Source organism: Panthera pardus, unplaced genomic scaffold (genome assembly GCF_024362965.1).
Source record: "Panthera pardus isolate Hobbes unplaced genomic scaffold, ASM2436296v1 HiC_scaffold_6, whole genome shotgun sequence".
Classification (NCBI taxonomy): Eukaryota; Metazoa; Chordata; class Mammalia; order Carnivora; family Felidae; genus Panthera; species Panthera pardus.
Window position 1 is genome coordinate 25,049,295 of NW_026526991.1, and position 26,890 is coordinate 25,076,184.

Below are 26,890 nucleotides of genomic sequence, written 5' to 3' on the forward strand. Positions count from 1 at the left end.
ATCCCTCAAAATCCTATTCCCCAGGGTTTTATCCTAGCATAGGTTAGGGATTAAGATGAAGACTCATAACGGACTGCCAGAATTCTAATACAACAGCTCCACCACTTCCTGGCTTTTGTAACCTTAGGCAAGTCATCTAAACTCTTCAAACTTCAGTTTCCTTTGTGAAATGGCAATGATAATTGTACTCACCTTATAGGGTTCTTGTGTACATCCATTGAGTTAATGCTTATATAATGAACCAGAGCAGTGCCCAGTACATAGTGCTACTCAATATTAGCTTCTACCACTACTATTGTTGTTATTATCTTGTTATTATTTATCCTCCTCATCATTATTGTTATTATTACTCTCATTTCCCTCCATGACTGACCCGTGTTCCTTAAGCTTACAGATCTCCCAGAGCAACTATTGATGACTACTATAGATAAAAACATATTTACGAACATGCCTTGCCCAGTTGTGAACTACTATATACCTTATAGGAAGCACTCTAGACAAACCTGAATGTGTTTCAATCCTACTCTACACAAAATACTGTTTTGTGACAAACAACTGAAAGTATCCCGTTCCCACTTTAAATGTTTTTTTATTAATGTTTTTTTTTTTGGGGGGGGGGAGAGAGAGAGAGAGAGAGAGAGAGAGAGAGAGAAAGAGTGGGGGGAGGGGCAGAGAGAGAGGGAGACACAGGATCTGAAGCAGGCTTCAGGCTCTGAGCTGTCAGCACAGATTATGACCTGAGCTGAAGCCGGAGGCTTAACTGACTGAGCAACCCAGGTGCCCCTTCCCATTCCCACTTTAAATGCATAATTGGTACCCTGCTTTTCTTGGCAAGTTTATGAAATGGAAGTAAATTCAATAACTGAGGTTCTCAATGTGCCCTTAAAATATATTTCCTGAATGGAAAAAATTAACACATATTTATTGAAAACATATTCTATGTCAGTTACTAGAGATTCAAAGAAATTTAACCCACTGGTTCTTTTCCTGCAAGGGCTTACAATCTAGTGGAGAGAGGCAGATAAACACATGATTACCATGCAGTGCACTAAATGCAATTTTCTTGCGAAATTACATTGGCTCCATTCATGCTTTTTTCCAGTTCTATCAGCCAGAACAAGATTCTTGGCAAGATAGTGAATATAGGCATAGTTTGTCTTTAGCTCCTTCCCTTAAGACATTCCCTTTCCCTCCATCAGGAAGCCAGTTCGTTCTCTATCTAGGCAACTCTGAGTCCAGTTCTGGGATTGAGAACCAATGGTTATAATCCCAGCTGATATGTTTGTTACTAATACTTAAGGATTTGCCCCTTCTGAGCATAAGTACATTGTTATGGGCTCCTGGACCTACAACCCCATTTAAAAGCTAAGAATTGCAGGCAACTGACTAACTGAAAAGAGAGAAGTCTCAAAGTACTGGCCAATTTTCATTCTTTAAACATATTTTTTTCTGCTCTATACCTATCTTTATTTTATTGCCCATACTTTCTCACAAGAGCTGTTTTCTCTAGTGTCCAACTTCAGACCAATGAATAGATTGTAAAACTTTTTCTTTTTTTTTTTGCATTTTTTTTTCAGTATATGAAATTTATTGTGAAATTGGTTTCCATACAACACCCAGTGCTCATCCCAAAAGGTGCCCTTGTAAAACTTTTTCAATTCGTTGCATTCTTGCTATATGTATTATTGGGCAAGAGTTTGGAACCAGCCTTCAACCTCTTTTGCCCCATTCTGACAGAATGTTTCAAGCCCCCTTTTCCACCAAATTCAATTATTATGCTTCATATTCACCATAGAACTCCCACATCTTCTGTTAAATTAAAACATGCAAACCTTTAATGGGGAAAAGGAATATTTTATTTGTTAATGAAAAGACATGTTTCCTGACAATACTCTCTATTCAAAGGTTTGTGCTGTAGCATTGTTGCCCATGTTTTTGTCCTGTATTAGAGGAGCAGGTTCTAACAGGCTAGCCCATTATTAGAATTTATCTCTTTTCATGCATAAGAAGTTCATTCTTTTCAAAGTTAATCCTTTTCTTTAAAAGGGACATACTATCTCTTTATAAATTAATCAGTTTTTGCCTTCACATTTTGTCTTAAATTGCTGCATAGCATTATTCCACTTCTAAATCATTTGTCATAGCTAAATGGAGTTCCATGAATTGCTGCAGCTGCCTTTAAGTGGGCATTTTCCTTTGGTTCATAGAGTAGGCACTGTTTGCATTCTCTTTTCACAAACATTTTTTAAAGTTCCAATGACAGTATAATAGAAGACTCATTTTTCCATCAAAATTCAAAATTGAATGGTAAAAATGAAAATAAAATCATGTATATGTAAACAATAATGGCACAATAGCACAAGGAAATTACTTAATTTATGAAATTCAAGAATTTCTGAATACTTAGCTGTAAAGTCTCCTCCCCTCCCCCCCACTAACTTTCATTGTAATTTTTAGCAGGACACGAACAACAGCTGTTCCTTTCTTTCTTGGAAAGCAGTTGGGAAGCAAATTTTATCAGGCATTCCTAAAAGAATTCAATTAATATGAGTCTCTAAAGAATTAACCAGATTGATTTTTTGCTTTGGTAATTTCCATTATGGTGAATGTCTGTAGTAAGCATCACTAGATGATGAAATGTATCTTTATTTAAAAGGCAGGAGCTAGGATGATATTTAGTCTATGATATCTTTAGTCACAAGCAATGGGGGAAATGAGGCAGGGGAGGAGAACAGGAGGAGAAAAATAAAAAAGAACAGAATTTATGTTAGCTTAGGTATAGTCAGTATCAACAAATGAAAGTCTGTCTTCAGAGATTATTAACATTTATTTACCTTTTCCTTTGTGTCACAAGAAGTGCTGCAGGAATGAAGACATACATACTTTCTTTGCTCTCCCTTGTTTGGTTTTCAGATGATCTGGAAATGTTCTGCATTGGTGAGATAATAAGACCCAGCCACATGAGTCTTCTTTAGTAGTTCAGTATTCTGAACACAGGGAAGCAGGCCTTAAAATCATAGAACCCATGGGGCGCCTGGGTGGCTCAGTCGGTTAAGCGTCCGACTTCAGCTCAGGTCACGATCTCGCGGTCTGTGATGAGTTCGAGCCCCGCATTGGGCTCTGGGCTGATGGCTCAGAGCCTGGAGCCTGCTTCCGATTCTGTGTCTCCCTCTCTCTCTGACCCTCCCCCGTTCATCCTCTGCCTCTCTCTGTCTCAAAAATAAATAAACGTTAAAAAAAAAAAATCATAGAACCCTAAGTCTGGTAGGACCCTAAAAGTTGTCTAAGGCAATCTCCCATCTAATGTTTAAATGTTTTACGACATCTTGATAAGTGATTGTCCAACCCATTTGCCTGACACTACCAGTCATCCAATTCTCACAACCTCTTGCTGTGGCCAACTTCCTCAATTCCATCGCTGCAGACTACTAGAAGGCTTTCTGCCTCAAAAGCAACAATGAAGAAGCAGCTTTTCTAAGCAAGACTATCTGTCTTATAGGGATGGATTTGAAAGATAATAATTTCCTCATTTTGCCCCCACCCAGATTCCTATATTTTGAGCCTCAAATATGTAGAAACTGTATTTTCTCTCCTTATCTTTTTGGCTCTAATATATATTTGTCACTGAAGTGCATAGCTACTAATGAGCATTCTGTTCCAATAATTGCTCAAATTACTTGTTCAAAGTTTGCATAAGTCCTTCCCTATAAGTATGCTAAAAATTACTTGCAAATAGATTAATATTAGTAACAAATAAGTAATATTAGATACAAGTAGGAAATTTTTTAATGTTTATTTTCTTTAAGAGAGAGAGAACATGAGGAAGGGGCAGAGAGAGAAGGAGAGAAAGAACCCCAAGCAGGCTCTGTACTAACAGTGGGGCTCGATCCTTGGGATCATAACCTGAGCTGAAATAAAGAGTTGGATGCTTAACTGACTGAACCACCCAGGCGTCCCAGTAGGAAAAATTTTGACATTAATAGAATAAAGTACTTAGTATAAGGGAGGAAGTTATGAAATGCATAGAATATCCAAAATGCCAAGGAATATTTCTTATATAATTAGGAGTTATAAATTTGTTATTAAAGTCAATTTCTCCTTTTCCAATTAGACAGCCAGACATCACTCTTCTTCAACTAAACCTTAAGTACATAATCCCATTTTCCTGCCCTTTATCTAATTCATGTTTGTGACCAAACAAGAGCCATGTTTAACTTGTTACTAAAGATTCCTTTTTATTTTTTTTCTTTTCTTTCAATAAAGACCTAGTTTTACTTGCACATTTTTCACAAGCATCAAATAGTGGGTGATCTTTCAAGCTTGAACAGTAACAGTTGTATTGCTGAGGAAGGACTTCTTGTTTCAGATGGTCTAGGTAATGATTTACAGCTATTTTTGGTAATTCTCAAAATGACAGCTCCTTGAATTTTTCTGTGTGCAGAAAAATTTGCTAAGCTGGCATTTTTCAGACCCTGGGAGGTTCATCCCAATTCTCAGCATGTGGGAGCAAGGGAATGCTCTGAAATCCTTACTCCAGAGGGAATTGACCTGCCCCCATTATCTTGTAATACATGTGAATGTTTGATGAGGTTTCCCTATATGTCTGTGGCCTCCTGAGGCCTGGAATTTGTGGGCCAGGGCTAACCTATCAGCTGGGTGAAATTACTTATAAGTCTGGGGCATTCCAAGATCAAACCTGATAAATTGACCTATAACGATAGTTTGGTTCCTCCAAAGAGAATGAACAATACTTTGTAGCATCTATCTTTATATAGTACTTAGTAAGTGGTTGTTTAAAAGTAGAAAGGATGCTAAAAAGCAATAATATAAGAATTAACAACCTTGAAAAATTTTGAACATTATCAGAAAAGATATGTGAGTTGTGAGTGCCACTGACTGTTGGAAAGCATAAGCTGGGGTAAAAAAATATACAGTAAAACCTTGGATTGTGAGTAACTTGTTTTGTGAGTGTTCTGCAAGAGGAGCAAACATTTCTAAGAAATTTTAACTTGATAAACGACCAATGTCTTGCAGTATGAGTAGTACATGATGCCGAACATCACATGATCACAACTGAGCCAATGGTTCTTGAAAGTTGCTTTGATATACAAGTGCTTTGGATTACAAGCATGTTTCTGGAACGAATTATGCTCTCAAACCAAGGTTTTACTGTATATATATGTGTAAAATGACCATACACACACACACACACACACATATATATATATATACTATAAGAAATAGTAAAAGAGGAAGGGGAAGAAAGAACACAACAGACAAGATAAGAATGAGGTAGAAAGTTTTTTTTTAAAAGAAGAAGTGTATTTAATATACCTTTTAATCATTTCCTTACACAAAAATTTTCATAGATCTTCAGTACCTACAGGGTAAATTCCAGCACCCTAAGCTAATATTTAATGTGCTTCATGATCTATATAGAACCAATCCCCCAACACATGCCCTCTTTATTTACTGACTTTTTTTCTAGAATATTCCTTTGGGATTCTTATCTTCTTGTCCTTGTCTCTAAGGAAAATCCTATGTGTTCTTTAAGACACAGCCTCAAGGACTAAGAAGTTTTACACAAATAGCATTTGTTGATGTTGGTCTTTACCATATTTATGTTAGTTAGACTTAACATTTTCTAAAATGCCCCCCTCAGATAGTACTCTATATAACAGCAGTGGTGAATTAGGGATGGTTTATTCTAGGAATTCTGACTCTAATGCCATTACATATTTGTATCCTAGATGTTTTGTGTGTAGTATTTTTTTAAAATAGGTTATAGAACTTAGGGAATTAATTATAAAACTACTCTTCTCGTTATTTTCATTATGCTACCGACTTCTGCCAGCTATATAAGTATATCTTCACTTTACCAAAATCTTCAACTTTGAGAGATTTTTCTTTCTCAGTTTTTCCAAAGACTCCATTTTGCTTGAAATCAACATCTAGCACAAGTAAACAAAGAACTGTCCAGGTTTACTAAGAGCCTTTAGCGAATCTTACCACACCAAAGTTATATAATAAAGAGTTTCTGTTTTTCATCGTACTAAGGAAGGTTGAATTTAAAAGATTTAATAAAAACAGTAAGACTGGAGGATTTCTATCAGAATATATGAAAAACCAGATTTCCAAGAGCTAGGATAAAAAGACCACACTCTTATAGAGCAGTAAAAATTGAATTCCTACAGATTCCAAATTGAAGTGCAAATTTGTCTTTAGAATTTACCTGAATGTGTGAATGGAGATGTATCTTACTTACCAACATGGAGATGTGAACTCCATGGAACTTCACATGTAAACAGCTCCTAGCAGAGATAGTCACAAAGAGAAGCCCAAGAAAATAGGTGACTGTAACTCAGCTCATACTTGGGCTTTCCAGTACCCAAATCAGTAAATTGAATCTATAACACTAGTTCCGTTTCTATAAGGAAAATCAACAAAAATTTTTGCATCATCATACTCTAAGGAGCTAATCCCACCCTCTTAAAAAAAGTTACATTCTTGGGGCGCCTGGGTGGCTCAGTCGGTTAAGCCTCCGACTTCAGCTCAGGTCACGATCTCACGGTCCGTGAGTTCGAGCCCCGCGTCGGGCTCTGGGCTGATGGCTCAGAGCCTGGAGCCTGCTTCCGATTCTGTGTCTCCCTCTCTCTCTGCCCCTCCCCCGTTCATGCTCTGTCTCTCTCTGTCTCAAAAATAAATAAACGTTAAAAAAAAAAAATTAAAAAAAAAAAGTTATATTCTTTAATTAATCCCTAAGAACTAAAAGAGCAGCTATAATTAATTTTCACTAACTAAAAAAACTTACATTATAATACAAAGAAATGAAATTTAGCAACATGGCCATCAAAATCATTATTTATTAAATTTTCCAGACTATAACACTTAGGTTTCATACGGATCATTCACAAGGAGTCTTCAGTCCTCCATGCCTATATAATTCCTTGAACTTTTTGTGAGCATAATGTCTGTAGTAATCATATCACACACTTGGATAATGCATAATCCAGAATGCCTCTACCAGTGAAGAGGCACTAAGAGAATTAAAAGACAAAGGGGCTCCTGGGTAAGAAAACACAACTTACTCTAGGGTTAAATTAGGTCAGGCATAGTTCATCAATGTATTGGTGTAGCTATTTCCAGATTTGTTGAGCTCTAGGGACTCATTTTGATTCTGCCCACCCCAAGTACATGTCATTTCATGTCATTTTTAGTAGTTCCTTTATCATTGCCATCAAAATATTTTAGCTGTACTGAAATAAACTTTGTTCAGAGATTCTCCGTAGCCTCCTAGCACCACAACTTGATTCATTTTGTTTCCTCTTCCCGGAAAGTCTCTTCCCTTCTGCCTGTCAGAAATACTGCCCATGTTTAAGGACCAGCTTAAAATTCAACCCCCTTCTAAAGCCCCCACAACTGCTAATCTCTGATGACTTCTGCATCTTTTAAATTCTCACATCATTTTGTTTTCTTAGGTATTTATTGTCTTATTTATCTATAATATTTTTATATGTAAATATTTTATCCACCTACATTACACTATTCTGAAACACAAATTATGTTTTGTAATGCTTTGTGTACCAAACATTGCCTAACATATTGCCTATTTTGGTAGTTATATTTGTTGACTGGTTGGTATAATTTATTACTTTCATGCTAATTTACCTTTTCTACTGTTTCTCAAGAAAAAAAACCCTTATAGATCCAAATTTGGAAACCCCATTCTGAGCTACTTTACAAAACTCTCATTTGTACAGTCATGACATCACATGTCAGTAAGTGCATGTTGGTACTGGAATTCATGGCAACAGTTACTAGGGAGTATTCAAAATGATCCAAGATATTAATTTTTAGAAATTATTGGTGAGATTATACAAACAATATTAAAATCCTCATAAAACTCTCAGATCCTAAAGAATTCTACTAAAGTATTCCTCCCTGTGAGAAACACTATTTTAATAAATCCTCGACTACTCTGAATTGTAGGATGAAAAGAAAATTTTATGGTAATTATGACAAAATATATTCAAAGTCTTAAACAACTATATATACATACATACACACACACACACACACACACACACACATATGTCTGTTTTTTTATAAAGTTTTTTATTTTATTTATTTATTTTTATTTTAGAGAGAGAGAGCACACAAATGGGAGAGATGAGCAGAGGGAGAGAGAGTCCTAAACAGGCTCCACACTCAGCATGGGGCCCAACTCAGGGCTCAATCCCACAATCCTGGAATCATGACCTGAGCTGAAATCAAGAGTCAGACACTCAACTGACTGAGCCACCCAGCTGCCTCAAAAATATATACATTTTTTATTGATCAATTTTACTTCTAGAAAACACATTCCAAACAAAGATGTACACAAACAGTTAGCTACAAGGATATTCATTATAGAATTAAAATATATGTAAAAATATTTAAAAACCTAATTAACCAAAAATAGGTGATTGGTAAAATAAGTTGTACACCATACAACGGAGCCATTAAAATGTGTGTTGTACAAGAATATTTAATGAAATGGAAAGATGTCAATATATTGTTATATGAGAAAAGAATTACATAATTATATTTTAAAGTACTAGAAATATAAACTTCAAATGTTGATTATGATTATGATATGAGATAATCATATTTACAGATTTCCAAATTTTCTATAGTGAGGATGTAGTACTCTTGTGTAAAGAATTTTAAAAATGTTAAGGCATTAAAAATTTAAGTAAATATCTAGCCAGTACCTAAGAATTGCTCATTAGGGTCACATAGTTTACAGCCAAGAAAAATATATTATGTAACCTTTTGAATTAATCACAAGACAAACTAAAGAAAGGATCTCCCATCTTGATGGCTTTTTTAGGGAAGTGTATGAATATCATATTGCTAAAGCCAACCAATGAGATAAGACTATGGGAAGAATATTCCTTCCCAGCATTGTTTGTGCCTCACAGCTCTTATTTATTTTTGTTTGTAGGTCCATGGGAAGTGTATGTGTAAGCACAACACAGCAGGCACCCACTGCCAACACTGTGCACCATTATACAATGACCGCCCCTGGGAGGCAGCTGATGGCAAAACAGGATCTCCTAAAGAGTGCAGAAGTGAGTACCAAGCCCACAAGACTAAAAGCCTTCTTTGTAAAGTAAACTTATCTCTGGACTCCTTGGTCTCTAGAAATACAATATAAAGTGGTGGATGACAGGCACTGTAACCTACACAAATATAGCCCATATCACTGCCCACTAAAACCTCCACCATTGGAAACAATTGCTGCTTGCAAAGTTGCCAGTATGACTATTTTACCAACAACGTGTTGCCCAATGCTTGGATGCTTTGCAGAATCTAAGCACCCTTCTTGAGAAGTTGACATAATAAAAACATAGCTAGACACAAGAGCAACAGGAGGATTATGGCATACAATTACCCTCACAGCTGAAATACTGAATTATAACCATGAAAATAGCTATCTCCAGTTCGGTTCTCAAAACAAACCTATAAAGCAGATGGTGTTAATCCCATTTTAGAGACCAGGAAATTGAGGCTCAGTAAGATTAAGTAACTTGCCAAAGTTAGTAAATGATTTTCAGGACTTGATCACAGTTCTTCAGACTCCAAATTAAATGTTTGTGTTTTTTTTTTTCAATAATGCCTAATGCCTTTCTTTTCACTTATGATACTTGAAATGACAGATCAAATTTGAAATTAAGCCAGTTAGTCAAGAATTGGACTACATTACCAAGGCTAACTTGGGAGTTTCAAGATTAGATAAAAGGGTAAAAAATATGGGAATAAAAACGATTTTTTTCTTTGCAGTTCAAAATGTTCAGACACATACACATGCCCATAACAATGTTTATACTCACAAACTTCAATTTTACAAGGATTTAAAAGGCAAGCACCGTGGGTAACATTGTGGGAAGTCTCTTCCCATACATAATTTGGAATCATAATTGATTTATTTTAGTTTCTAGGAAAAGTAAAGGATTTCCTCTAGGCATAAATCCTGAATTATCTTATATTATGCTTTTTAAAGATTATGAATCTGGTCAAAATATCATAACAACACATCAAGGAAACAATGAAAAAACAATAGCACAAACACGGGTTGACGTCCACGAAAATGTCTGCATTCTTATTCTAAATCACTCATCAAAAGAATCTAAAGAATTTCTCCTAAATTCCTAGAGTGCCATTCCTGGTCCTTTCCACAGACACCAACTGCGTATCTAAAGACCTGTAGAACACAGAGACTTGTCACGTGGTGCTATTGATATTATAAATGACTTAGAGAAATTGTTACAAAAGAAACAATGTGGGTCTCTTCTCTAAAAAAAATTCAGGCTTCTATAGGAAACTATCTTGTACTCACCAGTACATCAATAGCTAAGGAATAGTACTTCATGAAAGACAAATCAATCTACCTGACAAATTCCTAATCCCTGTCCCCATAAGGTTCCTTCTAGGCTTCTCAGTGAGCATGAATTCAGACCTGTATCTGCAATATGAATTTTCATTTTCAAATAATGCCTGACAATGTGGAGTTTTCTAAGCATGGTCAGGGGACCCACAGTGATGACTCTGGTCCTTGGGAAGCAGCAGGAATAGAAATTGTGAAGTGTTACCGTTAAAGGGGGGAGGAAATGGGTAGCCACTCAAATAGTTTTTCCACAATAAATGTCAACCCCAGTTGCTAAGGAAACAGTAACATCTCTGCCTAAGGAGATGGATCTATGCCTTGATGACTTTCAGGCATATCCCAAAACTTAATTATTTTTTAATTAAAAATTACAAAGAAACACTGGAAGGATACACAAGAAACTGAAAAAAAAAAGTAGTAACCTGTTAAAAATAGGGAGGACAGGATACACAGGGATAGGGATACTAGAGTTCTCATTGTCTGCCTTTTATATACTTTATATGTTTTGAGCATGTACTGTGAAAATATGCACTATTTAAAAAACTAAAAATAAATTTTAAAAAATAACACTATATGTTAATTATATTTGAATTAAAAAATTAGCAATCAGCTTACCCTATTTTTAACTGCCTGAATATTAGAGAACCTGTTGTTTTATTTTTAATTATTTGGTTTCCTCCCATGCCTTTTTCCCCCCTCAGCCTGCAAGTGCAATGGGCATGCTGATGCCTGTCACTTTGACATTAAGGTGTGGGAGGCATCAGGTAATCGTAGTGGGGGTGTCTGCAATGACTGTCAGCACAACACAGAAGGTCAGCATTGCCAGCGATGTAAGCCAGGCTTCTACCGGGACCTCCGGAGACCTTTTTCTGCTCCAGATGCTTGCAAAAGTAAGTCAACTAGTGGTTACTGAAAAAAAAAACAAAAAACTTGCTTTGTACAAAAGAGATGAATCTTTCCATCTTTTATATGCTGATCCATGGGAGAGAGGTCATGAAATTCTCAGACAATACACTCACATACACTAGTTCATTTCTTCATTGATAAAAGGCATGAACTTTCAACTTCATAAAAATAATCTCCTTTATCACTCTGCATGAAGTAAAATTTTTTCCCATAGCATCACATTTTGGAAAACTAGATGACCCAAGATAAAAAAAGGATGCTGAAAGAAAGATATATTTACAATAAATTTTTAAATGTTTTACTTATTTTTGAAAGAGCATCAGTGGGGGAGGGACAGAAGATCTGAAGAGGGCTCTGTGCTTACAGCAGTGAGCCCGATGTGGGGCTTGAACTCAGGAACTGTGAGATCATGACCTGAGTCGAAGTCTGACACTCAACTGACCCAGCCACTCAGGTGCCCTTTAAAAAATTTTTAAGGGGATGCTGGGTGGCTTGGTTTGTAGAGCATGTGACTCTTGATCTTGGGATCATGAGTTCAAGCCCCACATTTGGTGCAGAGATTACCAAGAAAAGTGTTTTCTTTTCTTGTAAAATTATCTTAAGACTAAATATATGAGTAGGACTTAGACAATAAGTGAACTCAAACTGATGAAATAAAGAGTTATTATCTGCACTTGGGTCATTCTAGCTTCATCTCTACAGCAAATGTGAAACCTGAAAAACCACAGGTTTTCATATCATTATGAATATACTTTGGTTGACACTGCCTTAATGTACCCCTGTATTACAGACTAATTTAGAACATAACAATAATCCCCTACCTTCCCCAAAACACCATAAAATGGATTTTGCTTTTTTGTTAGCATAATTCCAAGAAGACGTTTATATGAAAAAAGAGTAGAATTTAAAAGATCTGCTCAATTAATGAGACATTATCTGAAACACGTGACTCTGAAGGGCACAGTCAGAGCTTAAGGAGATGTCCAATGTGGATGAATAGCTCATCTAACTACATGAGTAGCTATACATCTATCAACTCAGAAATTATTAGACGACAAAAACCACTCAAGACTGTTAATGGAGATTGATGATCATGCATTTCCTTTCCCCACCAAGGACTCCATGTTCTGGCTCAAAAACAGTGACAGGAAGGGAGCAATACAATGGGAAAGAATCATTTAAAAAAATCTTGCCTTTTTTTAATTTAAAGGAAAAAAAATCTATTGCTCTTGAAAAATACATATTTTTAACATCAGACAGGAGATATCTACATGAAATTTGAGTGCTCTTGCTTGTTACAAGCTTTCTCTCTTAAATTGTAGAAGACAGAAGGTGGCACAGCTCACTTTCAACATTGAGCCCAAAATTTAGATTTGCATCTTAATATTTCTCTGAGAATTCCATTTTACTCCTGCTCCTTTCATTTGAATAGGTTTTGAACAGATCTGGAATAGAAGCTTTCCCTGATCCTTATGGTTATGTGATCTTATGCCAGCTATTAAAGCTGTTTGGATTTTGATTTTTTTTCTCCCCATAGGGTGGTAATGAGAATTATATAAAATAAAGTATGTAAACTATTTAGCACATTGCCTTTATAGAAAGCTCTCAAGAAATGGAAACTAGCATTATAATAGCTATTATTGTCCTATAAGATAGAAGGTGGGAAATAATGCTACAGAATTTCTACTATTTATTGATTTAAAATACTTTATGTCAAAGATAATTACATCTTTAAAATCCACAGTACCTTGGGAAATAAAATAAAGACCCAGCCCCAAGTGCTCAATGAAGGGTCTGCTTATAAAATTGCTTAGACTCACAATATATTCAGTCCTAATACCATTTTCTACAGGATATATTTAAATAGATAGAGCAGTGCCTTGCTGGCTTAGTCTCTAGAACATGCGACTCTTTTTTTTTTCTTAATGTTTCTTCACTTTTTTGAGAGAGAGAGAGAGAGACAGAGAGAGAGAGAGAGACAGAGAGCAAGCAGGGGAGGGGCAGAGAGACAGGGAGACAGAATCTGAAGCAGGCTCCAGGCTCTGAACTATCAGCACAGAGCCCGATGTGGGGCTCGAACCCATGAACTGTGAGATCATGACCTGAACTGAAATTGAACACTTAACCCACTGAGCCACCCAGGTGCCCTGAACATGCTACTTTTAATCTCAGGGTCATGAGTTAGTTCAAGCCCCACGTTGGGTATAGAAATTACTTAAAAATAAAAGTTTAAAAAGAAAAGATATATATTTTAAAATATATAATAGATAGATATGTATATATGTGTATTGCATATCCTCAGACCACTAGTAGAAATGTCTAAAAATGAGAATGTACTAACTACTAAGCAAATAATATAGAAAAGGAATTTATCATTGAGTAACTTAGATAAGGTAACTCTCTTGTTGGACAACAGGCAACATTTTTCTTTTTGTTGCTTTTTTAAAAAAGTTTATTTACTCATTTTGAGAGAGAGAGAGAAAGAGAGAAAGCAAGGGAGAGGCAGAGAGAGAGGGGGGAAGAGAATCCCAAGCAGACTCCACACTCAGCTCAGAGCCTGACATGGGGCTTGAACTCACAAATATGACATCATGACCTGAGCTGAAATCAAGAGTTGGATGCTTAACTAACTGAGCCACCCAGGCACCCCAATGGGGAACATTTTCAAATACGTTTTCAAAGATACTATTAAATAGCATTGACTTGAAACACTATGTTGTACAATGTACCTAACATGTATTTGTTCATTCAAACACTCAATGTATATATATTGAGTGCCTATTGAGTGCCAAGAGCTAGGGACACATCAGGGAACTAAACAAAGTTCTTTAACCATTAAAAATAGAAATAGAAAAGGTTTGGGGCACCTGAGTGGCTCAGTCGGTTAGGCATTGGACTTCCGCTCAGGACATGATCTCGCAGTCTGTGAGTCAAGCCTCTCATTAGGCTCAGTGCTGACAGCTCAGAGCCTGGAGCCTGCTTCGGATTCTGTGTCTCCCTCTCTCTCTACCCTTCCCCAGCTTGCACGCACGCGCTCTCTTTCTCTCTCTCTCTCTCAAAAATAAATAAACATTAAAAAATTTTTAAAAGAAATATAAAAGGTTTATTGGCAGACCTGCAGCCAAGATAAATACCTTTTAAAATTTTTGTTTTGTTTCTTTTTGTTACTGTGTTATGTTCAAGCTATGGCTCATATTCTTACAAAATATAAAAAGGTTGCCAGCTCTAGCTTTTTAAATCCTAGAGAGCTTTTTAAATCCTAGAATTTTAAATTCAGAATTTTACAAAAAGATCATGAAAAAGGAGATTAGTTAAAAAGTGGCTCCTTGTTAATGATCACTACTTTACTTATACAACTCTTTTAGAGACTTGTACAAAAAAAAAAGAATTTACAGGTTTTTGTCCCCAAACTACCAGTTCTATAAAAACATAAGCAAAATGTGAGAATGTAGCTAAAACTAACAACACATAAGAGAGACACAGTCTTTTCACAGTGTTTATTTATGTGAGAATTTGTGTAAAAGTATATATGTCTGTCTTATAGGTGTTTATGTAAGCAAATAGTGGTATGTATGTGTGCACATGTATGTTAGATCACGAAAGTATGCTCAGTATTGTGTTAGAGAGTGTGGAGGGAGCTCATAGGAGGAGCATTTAACAAGAGTTGAATGTTTTGGGGTGCCTGAGTGGCTCAGTTGGTTAAGCATCTGACTCTTGGTTTTGGCTCAGGTCATGATCTCATAGTTCGTGAGTTCAAGCCTGCATCGGGCTCTGTGCTGACAGTGTGCAGCCTGCTTGGGATTCTCTCCCTCTCTTTCTGTTCCTTCTCTGCTTGTACTTTCTCTCTCTCTACATAACAAATAAACTTTAAAAAATTAATTAAAAAAACAAGTTGAATGTTTTGAGTTTTGATATAAAACCTGAGGCCTGAAGTTTAATAGGAATCAACAAGCACGGTTAAGTTTATTCCTAGTGGAGAAAACAACCAGAGCCAAAATGGAACAGAAGGACAAAGAACATAACATACTTTGAGAACTGAAAAAAATTCAGAATGGCCATAAAGGCAAGAAAGAGGGGGGAAGGCAACAACACAAAAGGGAATGAGAATAGTAGAAAATATGGGTGGTTGCCTGGTGTCCTCATCTTTGACAGTGAAATGAAGCTGACTGCACTACCCACAAGTGGTTGAAAATCAACCAATAAATATCATTTAGCATAATTTTTCATGGGCCCTACCAAGTTGATATTTATAGGCATTATCTAAGTATTAGAAGACCTAAATAAAGCACCAAAGCCATTTCAGTGAAAACATCAAGACCACATTATTACATTAAAAAAAAAAACACCTGAAATATTATGAGGTATTTAGAACATATTTGCCTGACTTACTCAACTCTTTAAGTTGTCATGAGATTCTGAAAGACTGAAAGATAGAAAATACTACTGCTAAGTGAAATTGCTAATCACTCCTAAACAAATACCTTCATAGTATTTAATGCACCAAGTAAGGAAGTTATGAAAATAACTGATACCAATTTAGTCCTTCTAGCGTAATTGTAGGTGGTAGATGGATTAGTAGGGAAGATCCATATTTCCTTCTTTCCTTCTCCGGACAGCCCCCTGATCCGCTGATTAGACAGCTGAGGAAAGCATATCCCCATTCATTCTATCGCTATTCTGGCATATGTTTGGGACAAGATATCTGTGTCAACTTCCCTAGCATGGATTTCTTTACCGGCACCTTCTTCCAGAATATTATTCTTTCTGTTCTTCTCTCACCTTTTCTGAACCAGGGGGAGCTCCCAATACTTATTCGTACATCCAGTTCTTTTCTCTACCTTCATACTCTCTGTAATATATTGTTTGATTGTCAACATGTTTGGTAGAGTTTTCATTTTTTTATCTAGTAATATTTTCATATCATTGACTATCTCCTTAACAGATGTGTCTATGTACCACCTTCAGAGTTATTGACTTTGACAAAGTTTATGATAAATTTACTAATATGGTAACATTTACTAACGTTACAGTGTACCAGATTTCATGCTAGATGCTGATAGAGATATTGCTGTAACTAGAACTTTTCCCCCATTAGTTCCTACTTTTCTGAGGAAGGTAGTATCAAGAAAACAAGTCAATATTATGATATGATATTAAAAAATTTAAACTATCTCAGTGTGTGCTTATATCAACATGTACAATGTTATTCAAAATAACAATTTTATTATATTTATTCTACTGTGCTTACCAAGGCGGAAAAGTAACCTGCAACTCAGTGTGTGGTCCATAGGCCAGCCCCGTTGGCATCATTCAGTTGCTGATTAGAAAATACAGAACTTCTTATCCCATCCCAGACCTAATGAACCAAATATGCACTTTAACAAAATTCCCAGATGACTGTATCATACTAAAGTTTAAGATTGCTTCAGAATGCTTCTCTTCTCCCTCTCTCTCTCTCTCTCTCTGTCTTTTTAAGATTTTATTCTTAAGTAATCTCTACACCCAATGTGGGGCTTGAACTCACAACCCCAAGAACATGAGTCTCTACCGACTGAGCCAGCCAGGCACACTCAGAATGCTTTTCAACAAAGGTTAAATGCATCTTAGCACTTACTCTACAGTTAAGTCGGCTAGAATATCCTACCATTCCCAGAACATCCAAGTTAGCCAAGATTTGCATTTCTATTTGTATGCATATGAACTTAGAATTTATAAAAATGAATTACATAGAGATGTACTGATTAAAAAATAGAAAACTGGATGAATATTTTTCCGTAGTGCAGCATTTTCCAAAGTTTGATTCATGCAACACTAACTCCATGAGATGTCAATAGGAATTAGATAAGGAAAATTTTTTCTATGACTTTCAAAATTTAAGAAATGATGAATTAATCAAGTACTTATTCAGGATTTCTCTGAGCATTTCATATGCTAATAATGTTCATTATAAACCTCCTATAAAACTTTGAGGTGTGTCTCTCAGATTTAACCAAAGAATGCTTTTTTTACAGAGTGTCTAAGGAGCCAAGATAAATACCTTTTAAAATTTTTGTTTTGTTTTCTTTTTGTTACTGTGCTATGCTCAAGTTATGCCTAATATTGGAAAATGCTGGAAAATACTGCTATTATATAGTGACATATCTATGGAAAGACTTCACTTGGGAAGATATATCCTAGAATATTCCTTCTGTATATTTCTTCCTCATTTCTAAGTGCTAGAGCCTACAACTGTATATCAAGGAAATAGTAAACCTTCTATTTCCATCAGTGAAATAATCACAAACAGAATATTAAGTAAGGCAGGGCAATATAGTCTGTTGGACTTCCAGAGATGATTTATGAAAACATCTCTCCCTTATTTCCTAGTTATCTTCTCAGGAGCTGGAACCACTGAAAACCTGAGGCAGCAGCCCAGACAAAATTTACTAGAAGTATATAAATTATACCTCAGTTTAGCTCAGGAAACACTTACAGAGTGCCTCCTCTATGCCAGGCATTGCGGTAAGCACTAGGTCTGTAAAGATAAAAAGGTCTTCCCTAAGAGATCTTTAATTCTATATGGGGAGAAATTTAAGTAACAGATTATTTCAATATACTGTGGTGATGGTGATGATATAATAAATAACAGTTGACATTTATTGAGTGCCTACTATTCTCTGTTTACTGTTCAAAAGGCTGTATATGTATTAGCCTTTGTATATGTATTAACTGCCACAAAAGCTGTTTGATGTTGGTACTATTATCCCCACTATATGAGCAAATGCAATGAAAGGGATACATCAAGCTTCTTAGAGTGTAGGGTAGGGTGAAAGCAATTAAGGGAAGACTTCCTTGAAGAGATGCCTCTGATACTTCTTTGGTGGCTGTTTTTATTTTTTCCTCTAAAAGTACTGAAACACAATATTTGTACTACTTTCTAATCAATGATTGCCTTTGTTGACTTTAATGAGTTGATCTAGAAAATAAAATGAACTGATGTTATTCTTCCTCACAGATTACATATATATACATTTAACAGAATACTTACCTGGACACATTTTTCCATCCAACAAATACTGGTGACATTAATCTTCAGACTCTGTTCACAGTTAGGTAGCTAACTCTCTGCCAAATAAGCCAAGGATTTATTGGCTCCATTGATGTTCCAGGCTATTTTTCCCTTCCACTCTCCTGACAAGCTCTATGCTGAATGCTATTGTCCTTACATATACATTTTTTAGTTGATGGTGATAAATTCATCAGACCTGAATAAAAAGAGCTCTAAACCAAATCTACTGGCCAATAGATTTATAATTAAATCATCTCTGTTCTCACTTCCTCTTTATTACAATCTTAAGTAGGATCAACTCTGGGACACAAACAATCAACAACACATTTCCATAGCCAAGAAAGCACTTTGAGGATTCTAGAGATGTTTGTTTTTTTAAGACTAGTAGAGATCATTGGAACTAAATTTATTTCTACAACTCAGAAAAAAAAAATGTAAAGGACAGTGCATTTAAGGTCTGTAAACACAAGGGAAAATGTGAATCTCTCCAGCTGAATCTAGAGTTGAGAGGAGAATGGAGGCTCAGACCAGCTGGTTGCTAAAGTACAGAAGTAAAATGGAAAATATAATTATCACTGTGTACTAAGATACTTTGAAGAACACTGTCTCTATGTTTTAAAAAAGCAGTCTCTTTTACAGTAACTCACTTGAAATATTGAATGTCACTTATGTACCTGTTGTATCCTATCACCTAAGTAGATTTTCCTTTGGCAGACATATTAAAAATATGAGAATGACCTCACTGAACTGTGGTGTGCTAGCTTTCTAGGGAGGGAAAATGCCCAGATTTATAGCATTGGCCAATTTCTATGGTTTAAGTATTTCCCCCATGGTCAATTTCAAGCTATCAGATCATTTTCAAATCAGGAACTCAAATAGACTCATACTCTATACCACAAGTGGAATGGTTTCCCTCCTTTGAAAGAAGTCTTGACTCCACCTTCACAGCTTCTTTCTCTGATCTCAAGCACTACTCCAATCTAGTCATTGGTTCCCCAACCCGTGTATGGATCAGAATCACTTGGGAGCACTTACTGAAAATATAAACTCTCAGAGCCTTTCCCTAGATCTTCTGAATCAAAATCTCCAACAGGGATCCGGGGCAGATATCTGTTTTTTGTTTTTGTTTTTGTTTTTGTTTTTTGTCTTTAAAAGCAAGGTTGGTGATTCTGATTCAGCCTTTTGGTTTCCTGGCCAGCAATTGAGAACCATTACATATACCATTGTTTCTAATGTGCGCTCTGTTCACTTCCATCCTTGAATGAAAGATTTTGAGCTAAGAATCATCTATAACTCAATCTGCTCACTGAATTAGCCATAACTCTTGACAGAAAATCCTAAAGGATTACTAAAACTCTTGACTAGACATTTTTCCTGACTCAATGATAGATATAAATGCTCAAAAGCTTTCATGTCACTTATCTTTCCCTCTTAAGAATGTCTAACTTAGAACCTCTGCTTTTCTCAAAAAAAAAAAAATTATGGCAGATTTCTAAGATACTGTTTTTCATGCAACAGTTTCAAAATAAATATCTAGCAATTCCATTCAGAGAACTCCCTCTTGTTCATAGTATATACATTGATTTACCATAAGTACCTCATATTTTAGAGTTCATTATTGTGTAATAAGACTGGAATTTATAATAAAATTAACTTACCACTACATTGACAATTTACTTTTACTTCTGTATTTACATATTTCAGAATGTGCACTAAACTACTATAAGTATGTTATTGTGTTGGATTTAAATAATCGTTGAATGTAGTTCTTCATGAAGCCCCATTCTCCCCCCGACCTTTTAACACCAAAGAATATCTTAAATGTTAGATTCATGGGAAATTGGGTGTGAAATATTGACAGCTATTCTATGACACCTCTCTACAGAAAATTTCCCTTACATACACACACATGTTCCCATACAACACATCGTTTGAAATATATGTTTGAAGAAATGACTTATAGAATAGGATAGCTCTTGGGGCACCTGGGTGGCTCAGTAAGTTAAGCGCCTAACTTCAGCTCAGGTCATGAGCTGGTCTGTGAGTTCAAGCCCTGTATCAGGCTCTGTGCTGACAGCTCAGAGCCTGGAGCCTGCTTCGGATTCTGTCTCCCTCTCTCTCCCCCTTCCCTGCTCACACTCTGTCTCTCTCTCTCAAAAATAAATAAACATTAAAAAAAATTTTTTTTAAAGAATAGGATAGCTCTTTGTTTTAGGAAACAGCCAGTTAGTTCCTTTACAATAAATTTTTGGCTTTTATGTTATGACACATTTTTAACTATTGCATCGTCTCTCTCCATATTTAAAGAAAAATCAGCAAATGGAAAAGAAAGCAGAATTTATTCCCTGTCAAAGTAAACAACCTCTTGAAAAACTGACATGCCCTTCCTTCCTCTCTGGCGGTCCAAAATAAATGTAGTCTGTTGCCTTTCAGCAAAGAGTGAACAAAAATAAACTTGGTCCTTCTGCCCTAAAACCCAAACCAAGTGTTTACCAAGATACCATTTTGTTACTTGGTTACCGTTACCCTGACTAGCCAGCTATCTTTGTAAAGAGCTCAGTCATCCATCCAAATCTATCTTTTTTTCCTTCTTGCTTTTTTTCTTCTTCTTTTCTTCTTTCTGTCTTAGGTGAAAACTGCTCAACTGATGGAAACACAGTGTCTAGAATGGGTGACTCTCTTGCTGCAGACTATCTTTCCATCCTTCACAGTCAACTCAAATATCACCCTCTCATCATGCTCCCAAAGAAGAATTTCTGTGTTTGTCTGCTTGCTTGTACCTCTATTTATTAATTATTTCATTCTACCTCTAGGATGGTTATACTTTCCCTTCAAATTGTATCAGAAGTAAAAATTTTTAAATAATTAAATCCAGGATACCTTACCACATTTAGGAGCCCATAGCACTTCCCCACTTTTCATTGTTGTACCTATGTTCCAGTCCGTATCAGAAAAGGATTGTTTCCCAAGGGTCCTTAAAGTCTCTTCCTATAGTAGCTTAGTGGGCTTTTTCTTTCAAATTACAGTTTCAGCAAAACCACATGAGTCCATTTTATGTCATATAAACAACTTAGACATTCCTGTTTTATGCTGAAAGCAACTGTGAATGATTTCAGCATAGAATCAATATGAAGTAACTGTTTTTGAAAACTTTAAATAGAACCAGTCACTTGGCAATCATAGTTGGGAAACTTTAATGTCAGCTTTAAAAAAATCTAGGATGTAAAACCAGAGGGTTAAGAAATGGAAAAGATAGAGAAAAATACATATATCATAATGTAGTAATCATACTGGGACTATCCCTTAAAAAGATCAAATGACATAAATTAAAATCGCCCCTCAAAAAGGAGAAATTTTATGAACTGATGAATAATAAAAGTCAGTCAAATTTGGGAAGAGAAGTGGGAGAGATCATGAGATTCTCTACGATGTTTCCAAAACAAAGTGTAATTCACTGAATAAACAAACAATACACCATTCTGTGTTTCATGAGGACAAGCAATAAATAATCAGGCAAATAATTATGAAATATCAAAACTCTCAGAAAGCCTGGACAAAATTAGATAGGGTACGAAGAAGAGAAGTAGCATTTGTTGAATGGCTACTATGGGCCAGACACTGTGCTGGGCAATTTACATAACTTACCTCATTTAGCAATCTTTAGGAGTTAGGTGGTGACTTTTATATTTTACAAATGAGGACACTGAGGCTTAAATTAATTATATAATTTGTTCAACTTCACACAGCTGGTCAGAGGCAGGGCTGGGATTTGAACCCAGGTTTGTCTGACCTTAAAGACTGATCCAAATACACACAGAGATCTCAAGAACTTGATTCTACACTGTGGTCTGGTGGATGAAAACAAAATGAGTTTTTAAATGCAGAAATGAGTGAACATATGTATTAGAACCAAATATAGTTTTTAAAGGCCCTAACCTCTTGAAAAAATGTATTATCATACATTGCCATGTAAAGTTTGAACTTCAGGAGCTGCATTTATCTTAAGGAATCTTCGTACAGGAAAGATGGAGCTAACTGAAGAGTGTTCCACATGGGCCAACACAACAATCAAGAAAACAGAGATACTAATGAACAAATATGAAAGAGGCTAAATAGTCTCAACTCAACTAGGAAACTGCTCAAGAAGAATACAACAACTTTCTTCAAACACTCAAAGGGTGTAAGGGGACATAGGGAGTGGCAAAACGTAATTTACTGCCCTAGAACAAAGAGTTGTAATTAGATATAATTGGATGAAAGTGAGGAAAAAAGATTGATTAATGTGAAAAAAAATTTCACTGCCAGTGAAAGGCATTTATGGGTGGGGAATGTCCCCTACAGAGTTACAGAGTTGGAATAAAGAACTTTTATCACAAATAATAAATAATAAAATTTGACTGAGTGAAGCATTAAATGTAGGGAACCGTCTTGCACTAGGAAAATTCAGAATAATCTGTTCTGTTTAACCATTTCAGTTTTCTCTGGATTTGGGGTGTGTGTGTGTGTGTGTGTGTGTGTGTGTGTGTGTGTGTTTTCTATTTCTAGTATCTTAGGATTGCAATGCTGTGGTGCTAAAATACTAAAAACCTATAAAAGAAATAATATGACCCTTTTAGGAGATTCATCTAAACATATTTCATGGCTGCCACTCATTCCAAGGCACATTCATTCAACAAAGATTGAATCACTAAAATGGTTCAGCATGGTCCTAGGCCAGTCATCTCTTTGGATACAGAGATGAAAAGATGTGGTTTCTACCTTCTGGGCCTTCACAGTGTACTATATAGATAGCAGGGAGGTGAAAAATCATAAAGAGATTAAACTGGAGGCCAAAAGACTATCAATCATTAACAAATATTCATTAAGTGACTATAATTCATCCATTTTTTAAAAACTCAAACAGATTTACTGGTGGCAGTCCCATCCTATTCACTGTATATATACAATAAAACAGAGTCCCTAATTCCATGGAAACAGACTATAAATAAATTTATCCAAGTAAATATGTAATTTAAAACTATAATAAGTGTTATGAAGAAAAGGGTACCATGATAGATTTTAGCAGGGATGAACCACATCAGTTGAAAGGAGAAGACAGATGGGGTCAGTAAGCATTCTTTATCCAAAAGAAAAAGGAGTTAGGGATGACTACAGTTCCTGGCTAGGCACTTGGTTAGATGGTGGCTGAGTAGAATGGAAATACAGAAGGCTTTCTTCAACAAAAAGATAATGATGTTTGATATAACCAAATTCCTCAAAGCAAAATACCGTGTCTAAAATTATACTTAAAAGTCTTCCTGTAACAAAATGTATCTCTACTCTCAAAAGTACTTTCTGCAGTTTTAACTGAAGTAGCAACTCACGAAAATAAAATTAGCTATTTAGCCATCTAAGATCTTTTAGATATACCCAGGAATAAATAGTAACTGGCTCAGTTACAACTAGTAAACAGGAAAAGAATGATACAGAAATCAAATTGAGGGTCTGAGTAGTGGTCACATAGTAAAGCATTAAAAATAAAGGGTATGTCTTTTGTATTTATTTGCACTCATTTAAAGTATATAGAAAACACAGGAAATATACTTAAATACCTTACTTTTTCTTAAAGCATTGGATTTCTTTCAGTGTGGGATGTACAATAACTCAAGAGACATTGCATTTCAGTAAGTGAAAGGCAAGTCTTAATTTTTCTTATTAGATTTATTCTAGCATATAATTTTATTTCAAATTAATATTCATCTTGAATATTGTTAAACTAGCTATCTTTGAACACAATGCATATCATATATAAAGGATGAATTTAAAAAATGGGCAATTACCTTTGTTTATAACGTTTTCTTTATTTTCCTATAGCTGTTTGTCCACTAGCAAAAATAATTGATAGTAGAAGGAGAAAACAGTACCCAAAAATGTAGAAGACTTCATTTTATATTAATTTAACTGCACACTTGATACAGTAGTAACAAATCATACTGCCTCTTTTCTGTTTAGAGCTACCTCTCAGTCATTGTCTTGGTCATAGCTCCAGTTCCAAGAACCTCAGCAGGCAGCTGGGCAGCTTTTGAAATGATTTTGATATTTAAAATTCCCCATCAGAAATTATGTAGGACCTTGGCCTTTTCAGGGGAAGATGGTGTTGGGAGGCTGGGAGGCTCTGTTGAAGGAGTGGCTACTGGGCAGTGGTGAAAGCCCTTGACAAGCTGCTGCTTTCCCAGCTGAGGGCCTTGAACTTTGAGTTCTGTTTTTAGAAAAGCTAAATCAGGAGCAAATACTTTGAGGGTGTTTTGCTCCCAGCGTAGCTTTTACTAGCAGAATAGCAAAAGCTACAGCCATCAGGTAATAGTAAGGAGTCCTGGCAATTTTTAAAAGGTGTACGATGCTGAACTCAACTGGTTGTTTCTGCAGTAAGCTTGGCATCGTGGACCACTCTCTGAATGAAAGATCTGCAAATGACTTCTGGAGTTGTGGTGAAGGTGGATTAAAGAGAGAAGGCAGTGAAAGCTTTAGCAACTTCATCAGAATAAAGGAAGCCATAACTCTCACATTTTGTCCCTGGCCATCTTGTACTCATGTTTACATACTTATTATGTTCATGTAGATTCACAGCTGGGACTCTAGTCCTAAATTACATGGTGCAATATCTCCCTATAAGCAGCAGGATCATGGATCAAGACCTACTCTTTTTCAATATGCTCTCACCCACAAAAGGAGAGTAAGAGCAGATGAATTTATTTTATCCAAAGAAAGGAACATGCAATAGGAGGCTAACCTAATTCTGTAAGACAAAGTAGGCAAGAAAGCTGTTTGCCACCAAATTCCTCCCAGATGCAAAGTGAGGAATTTCAGGATATTTTGGAAACCAATCAAATTATTAAAATTTCTTTTAAAAACAATCCATATCTGCACTAAGGTAGTTGTTGCTGTTTCCTCTGTGTTCCCATGCACCCCGGGGGGGGGGGGGGTACTCAATATAGCATTTACTGTCTGTAATTATTTATTTGCATATCTCTCTTGATTCACTGAAGAGCTAGTTGTGACTCTGTATTCCTCTTTATATCTTCAGGTTCTAGCAAAGCTCATGTTAACACTAAACTTCAAAAACTCTTTGGCAAAGGTGTGAATGAATGAATGAATGAATGAGTGAATTAGTGAATGAACGGTGGACTTTTAAAAACTAGTATGTTGATGATGCCTGACTGGCTCAGTTGGTAGAGTATATGACGCTTGATCTCAGGGTCATGAGTTTGAGCCCCACGTTGGGCACAGAGATTACTTAATAAAAAAAAAAAATTTTAGCCAGTATGTTTCAGCCAGATAATAACAGTCATTCTCTGAGCATTTGATGTACTAACTGCCTGATACATTGCTAAATATATACAATATCTCATTCAGTCCTCATACAGGAACGCTATGGCATATGTATTATTAATCTTGCTCCATCAATAAGAAAAGGGAAACTTGAAGAGGTTAATTTCACAAAATCCTGTAAAGAATCACCCTCATAAACCAGAATTTGGACTCATGAGCCTGACTTTTAAGTTTGTATTACACCACCTTTGTTTTATTTTCTGTCTTCCTAAAAGATCTTACAGGCAATTTCCAATCAAGCTGTATTGTGATTGAAACAATTATTAATTTCAGAGCCATACACATAAACAAGGTTGTTTAAAAATGTGTTCATCCATTATTTCATGAACAGTATGTTTTCTGGTAGAAGTTACTCCAGAACAGCCTCATGTCCTAACTCTTCTCTGCAAATGCTCATAGAGAGCCAGTGTTTCACATAATAGATGTACTTCTGCAAACAAATATCTGTAAATAAAATTTGGATAATATTTAGCAATTTTATATTCGTTATTTGAAAAGAACCTGTCATGAAATCTTTTGTAAAAGTACCCATTTCCCTCACCTGTTTTGAATATTTTGTATTATTATTTTAGGTTTTCTTATAACAGGACACATCAGTACAGAATGTATTATTTAAAAGTAGTCATTTGCATTATTTTTTTTTAAATTTTTTTTTTTTAATGTTTATTTATTTTTGGGACAGAGAGAGACAGAGCATGAACGGGGGAGGGGCAGAGAGAGAGGGAGGCACAGAGTCAGAAACAGGCTCCAGGCTCTGAGCCGTCAGCCCAGAGCCCGACGCGGGGCTCGAACTCACGAACCGCGAGATCGTGACCTGAGCTGAAGTCAGATGCTTAACCGACTGAGCCACCCAGGCGCCCCAGTAGTCATTTGCATTATTAAAGAAACCTTGTGACATTATTTAGGAATTTAAAATGATACTTTTAATAACTTTATTCTGTCAATTTGGTTGAGAGAGCAGCAGTGGGCAAGTGGTTTGGGGAAAAGGTTTGGGAGGGATGAAAATTATTCCAATAATGAATCATTTAATACCTAGACAGGACATCTGGCTGCCACTCAAAGCACCATTTTAGCTTTTTTATTTTTAATGTTTATTTATTTTTAAGAGAAAGAGAGCACGAGAGGCGGAGAAGTAGAGA

General features: G+C 35.9%; 1 protein-coding gene across 2 annotated transcripts in view; it reads left to right on the forward strand.

The window, feature by feature from the left end:
• The window catches only part of NTN4 (netrin 4), a 124,646-nt gene that overhangs the window by 73,487 nt on the left and 24,269 nt on the right, over window positions 1-26,890 (forward strand). For both annotated transcript variants that reach the window (XM_019446485.2, XM_019446487.2), the window contains exons 4-5: window positions 8,987-9,113; window positions 11,131-11,319. In XM_019446485.2, coding sequence (XP_019302030.1) covers window positions 8,987-9,113; window positions 11,131-11,319 — 316 coding nt within the window. The remainder of the gene's footprint in view (window positions 1-8,986; window positions 9,114-11,130; window positions 11,320-26,890) is intronic.